This window comes from Echinococcus granulosus, assembly GCF_000524195.1.
Source record: "Echinococcus granulosus chromosome Unknown EG_S00028, whole genome shotgun sequence".
In the NCBI taxonomy this organism is placed as follows: domain Eukaryota; kingdom Metazoa; phylum Platyhelminthes; class Cestoda; order Cyclophyllidea; family Taeniidae; genus Echinococcus; species Echinococcus granulosus.
Genome location: NW_020170408.1, coordinates 16,113 through 19,822, shown reverse-complemented (window position 1 = coordinate 19,822; position 3,710 = coordinate 16,113). Strand labels below are relative to the sequence as shown.

The 3,710-nt window shown below is 47.8% G+C and overlaps 1 protein-coding gene across 1 annotated transcript; it reads right to left on the bottom strand. All coding sequences in view use genetic code 11, as the record gives it.

Annotated features, from left to right (window-relative positions):
• Positions 1-905: 905 nt before the first annotated feature.
• Positions 906-3,499, bottom strand: EGR_04438 (Sodium/glucose cotransporter; the record flags this gene model as incomplete). The annotated part of the gene is made up of 7 exons (XM_024493687.1): positions 906-1,253; positions 1,328-1,546; positions 1,636-1,798; positions 1,877-2,135; positions 2,211-2,670; positions 3,155-3,377; positions 3,438-3,499. 7 exons carry the CDS (start codon positions 3,497-3,499, stop codon positions 906-908), a joined length of 1,734 nt encoding a protein of 577 aa, XP_024351801.1.
• Between the last annotated feature and the right edge of the window lie 211 nt (positions 3,500-3,710).

Sequence of the window (3,710 nt, the reverse complement as noted above, 5' to 3'; positions counted from 1 at the left end):
AAGGCAAAAGGCGGTGTTCTCCTCTCGCAGTGGTTCATACATAACGGTAAGAGTGCAATCGCAGTCCATTTCATATCTTCCGCCCATCTGCCCGCTCCCCTGACCGCGTCAACACAGACCCAATGGTAAGTAGCCAGGCAAGTTCTACGACGATCCACCGGTGTGTGACGGCTTCAGAATGGAAACTGCATGTTGTGCGCCACATGAAATTGAACTTCAGCAAACACATCTTTGAGTTGTCCATGTGGTGGAGTGATTTTCACGTACTTTGTGCCATCAAGGCAATTGACTGGCCAGTAGATCTACCACCCCTCGTCTCCACCATGTCCTTGTATGCGCGGTGCCGGACGGCACAGCTCTGCTTCTTCTGCAATGAAAGACGACAAACGACCCTTAATTGGTCAAGAATTAAAGTGTATTACATCCGTCAAATGCTTGTCATCAAGGTAGAACGACAAGGCCCTGGAACGATGCCACAAACCGTTTGTAAAATTCATTTTATTTTACGAAACTTTCCCTTTTCCCACTTTATCGTGATGAATTTCGTAGTGTGTTAGGCCTTGTAGCCAAACCCTCGACAGTAACAAAGCACGTAGTCTCGGTGGTTACTCCAGCACCTGTGAAAATCCAAGTAGGTTGCCCCTTCCCATATGTGCTAGACACCTCCACCATGCCAAAGCCTCCATTGGACCGCGTGGTAGACACCAGCTCCACACCCACCACCCACCCCACCTCACCCCACCTAACCACGCAGCCCACCTCCCTCCCTACCCACTCATAGATTTGCGCAACCATTAAAGGGCATAACAAGGAAGCGTTTATTTGTAAGTCAGTGGGGGCACAAAATGGACAACGTGTTTTCAAGTTCGAGGCTACCACTCCCTCTTCATCTGTGGTTTGACCTCCTAAGCAAAGAACGCCCAAATGAAGATAGTAACAACGATGGCAGTACAGACAGCCGTGTTGACAATGAGCCTTTGCTTCGGATCCTCCTCAATACTCGTCTCGCGCTTCTTCATTTCAATCAACTCCTCTGCCTCCTCTTCCGTGAACACAGGTTCACGCTGATCTTGCATTGACTCAACACCACACATCCAATTGATCGCCTTCCTATACCAGTGTAGATACGGCTGCAACTCCTCACCTTCAGCCAACCACTCCGCCTTCTCTTCCTCACTCACGATTGTCACCTTCGGAGCATCCAAGTCGGGATCGAAGGGAGCATGACGATCGGCGAAGATGAGTCGTCGAGTCTACAAATAAGCAACGCCTGCACCTGCAGTCCGATCGCCATTGACATCTGCTTGAGAAGGCATTAAGAACTTACGAAGCGTGGTGGAAGTGGAGGTGTAACCAAGGTGGCCACCACGATGACCACCGAGGAGATGAAGAAGAGGAGGATGGAGAAGTGCAAATAATGCATGGTGACAAGGAAATGGGGTGGATTTGTGATCACTTCACCACATGGAGTGGCACCGTAGGCGATCTCCCAAGCAAATCGAGTCGCACCAATTATGAGACCAACGATCAGAGCGCAGAACACACCCTAAACAATACCCATTTTCGAAAAGAAGAGCCAGCAGTCAGGGGAAGGTGTAAGGGGTAAAGAGGAAGAAAGAGTCTTGAGGAACTCACAATCTCATTGGTGCGATGCCAAAAGATGGCGAAGACGTAGGTAGCACAAATAGGAGGCGCCAGATAACCCGTGACCGACTGGATGTAGTTGAATAGCTCACCACTCAGCTGAACAATCGGGATCCAAGCCAAGCTGATACCGACTAGGATCAGAACCACCGCACTGCAAAGGCGACAACCATGGCCTGTTAATTCTCTTCCATCACCAACACACCAGAGAAAACGCCTTCTACAAACTCACCGTCCAACAATCATAAGCTCGGCATCTTTGCAATGAGGACGAATAAGTCGCCAAATATCCACTGTGAATATGGTGGAGGAGGAATTAAAAATAGACGTCAAACTGGAGACCAATGAGGCCATCATGACAGAAAGCATGAGACCTCGAGCACCAGAAGGCAACAAATTCAACACCAACGATGGATAGGCGATATCTGTGCATCCAGCAACCTTACTACAAATCTTTTGGCAGAGGTTAGCGTCTCCACACGCCACGGTATCTAAAAACACGGACAGGTAGTTGGGAAAGAAGCTCAGATACAAGTGCAAAACAAGACGGGTTGGCTAAAGCTCACCAGCGAAGAGGATTCGAGCGGCCATTCCAGGAATAACCATGAGCCAGAGAGGCAACATCTTGATAAACATAGCAAGGACAATACCGGCTTTGGCGTGAATCATGTTCTTGGCAGCGAGACAACGTTGGACAATGACTTGATCAGTACACCAATACCAAGTGGCATTGATAGTCAGACCGAATATGGCGCCAACCCATGGCAAATCAGTACTGTTAATGGACTTGAAAAATTGCAGTGCGTCCGATGGAGGAATACTGCACTCAGCAAAGACACCACGAGATTGATCCGGTGGATTTGCAGCCAGGAGAATTATATTTCGGTCTGATTCGGTGCCGTAGAGGTCAGGTGAATAACCCTGAGCAGAGTTCGCAGCAGAGAACGTGGTACTTCTGTAGGCCCTTGTTGTGTTTGGAATGGCATTGAAATAGTTCACAACCAAATTGTCAAACCCACCAGTCACCTGGAAACCTAAGTACAGCAAATGAAGCAAAATAATGTCATCCACGCACCCATAAGTGACTGTCCTAGTCTAGGGGTAAGGCTTACTTCGAATGGAGAGGTACAAAGCACCAGCAATCATGATTAGCACTTGAGCAAAATCTGTCCAAATGACAGCCGTCAAACCACCTAAAAGACCAACATAGAGTCAAAATCTAACTTTAAACAAAAAAGAGGCAAAAGTTGGGACAAGACCTACCCATAATTGTGAAGAGGGCAGCCACGACCAGAAGGATGATGGCAGCAGGGTAGATGGAAATCTCCATAGCCTGTTGGATGAACACAGCACCGGCATACAGATCAGCAGAAATCTTCGTAAAGATATAGAGCAGCAGAGCAATAACAGCCAGGTAGACACGAATACGTTGGCCACCAAAACGATGCCGCAGATACTCAGGCATAGTCAGAATCTAATGCCAAGTCTTGACGACTATAAGATGACATACCCCAGAAACAACGTAGACAGGCAAGAAGAGCCAACCCAAAAAGCCCAACGTGAAAGCGGCATTGTACTCAAACACAGCTATAGCAACTCCAGAAGAAGCTCCCGAACCCGCGAGACCGATGAAATGACCAGAACCGATGTTACTGGCAAACAAGGAGGCACCAACTGGAATCCAGCTCATGGACCGGCCAGCCAAGAAGTAACCGCCAACAGAGCCACGATTCCTAAATGAAGACTAAACACATTGTGGCATGGATTAGGGTTTAAATTATCGACGAACATACCCAAATACCGACAGCAAACACAGCAACAAAATAAGCCACAATGACGCCAATGTCGGCGCCATCGAGGTATCCTATAATGGGGCTCATATTTCTCCTTTGTATTGCCATGAATTTGGTGCATCTGCAGAGCCTTTTATTTGCGCACTAGTACAAAGTGCGTGGGCTGAATCAAAGGGTTGCACATCTACCCATCCAAACAAGCCTAGGTCATTTCAGCTATAGAATTTGGGAAAAATCAAGCCAAGTAAACAATCAGTATTGTTTGTTTATGCC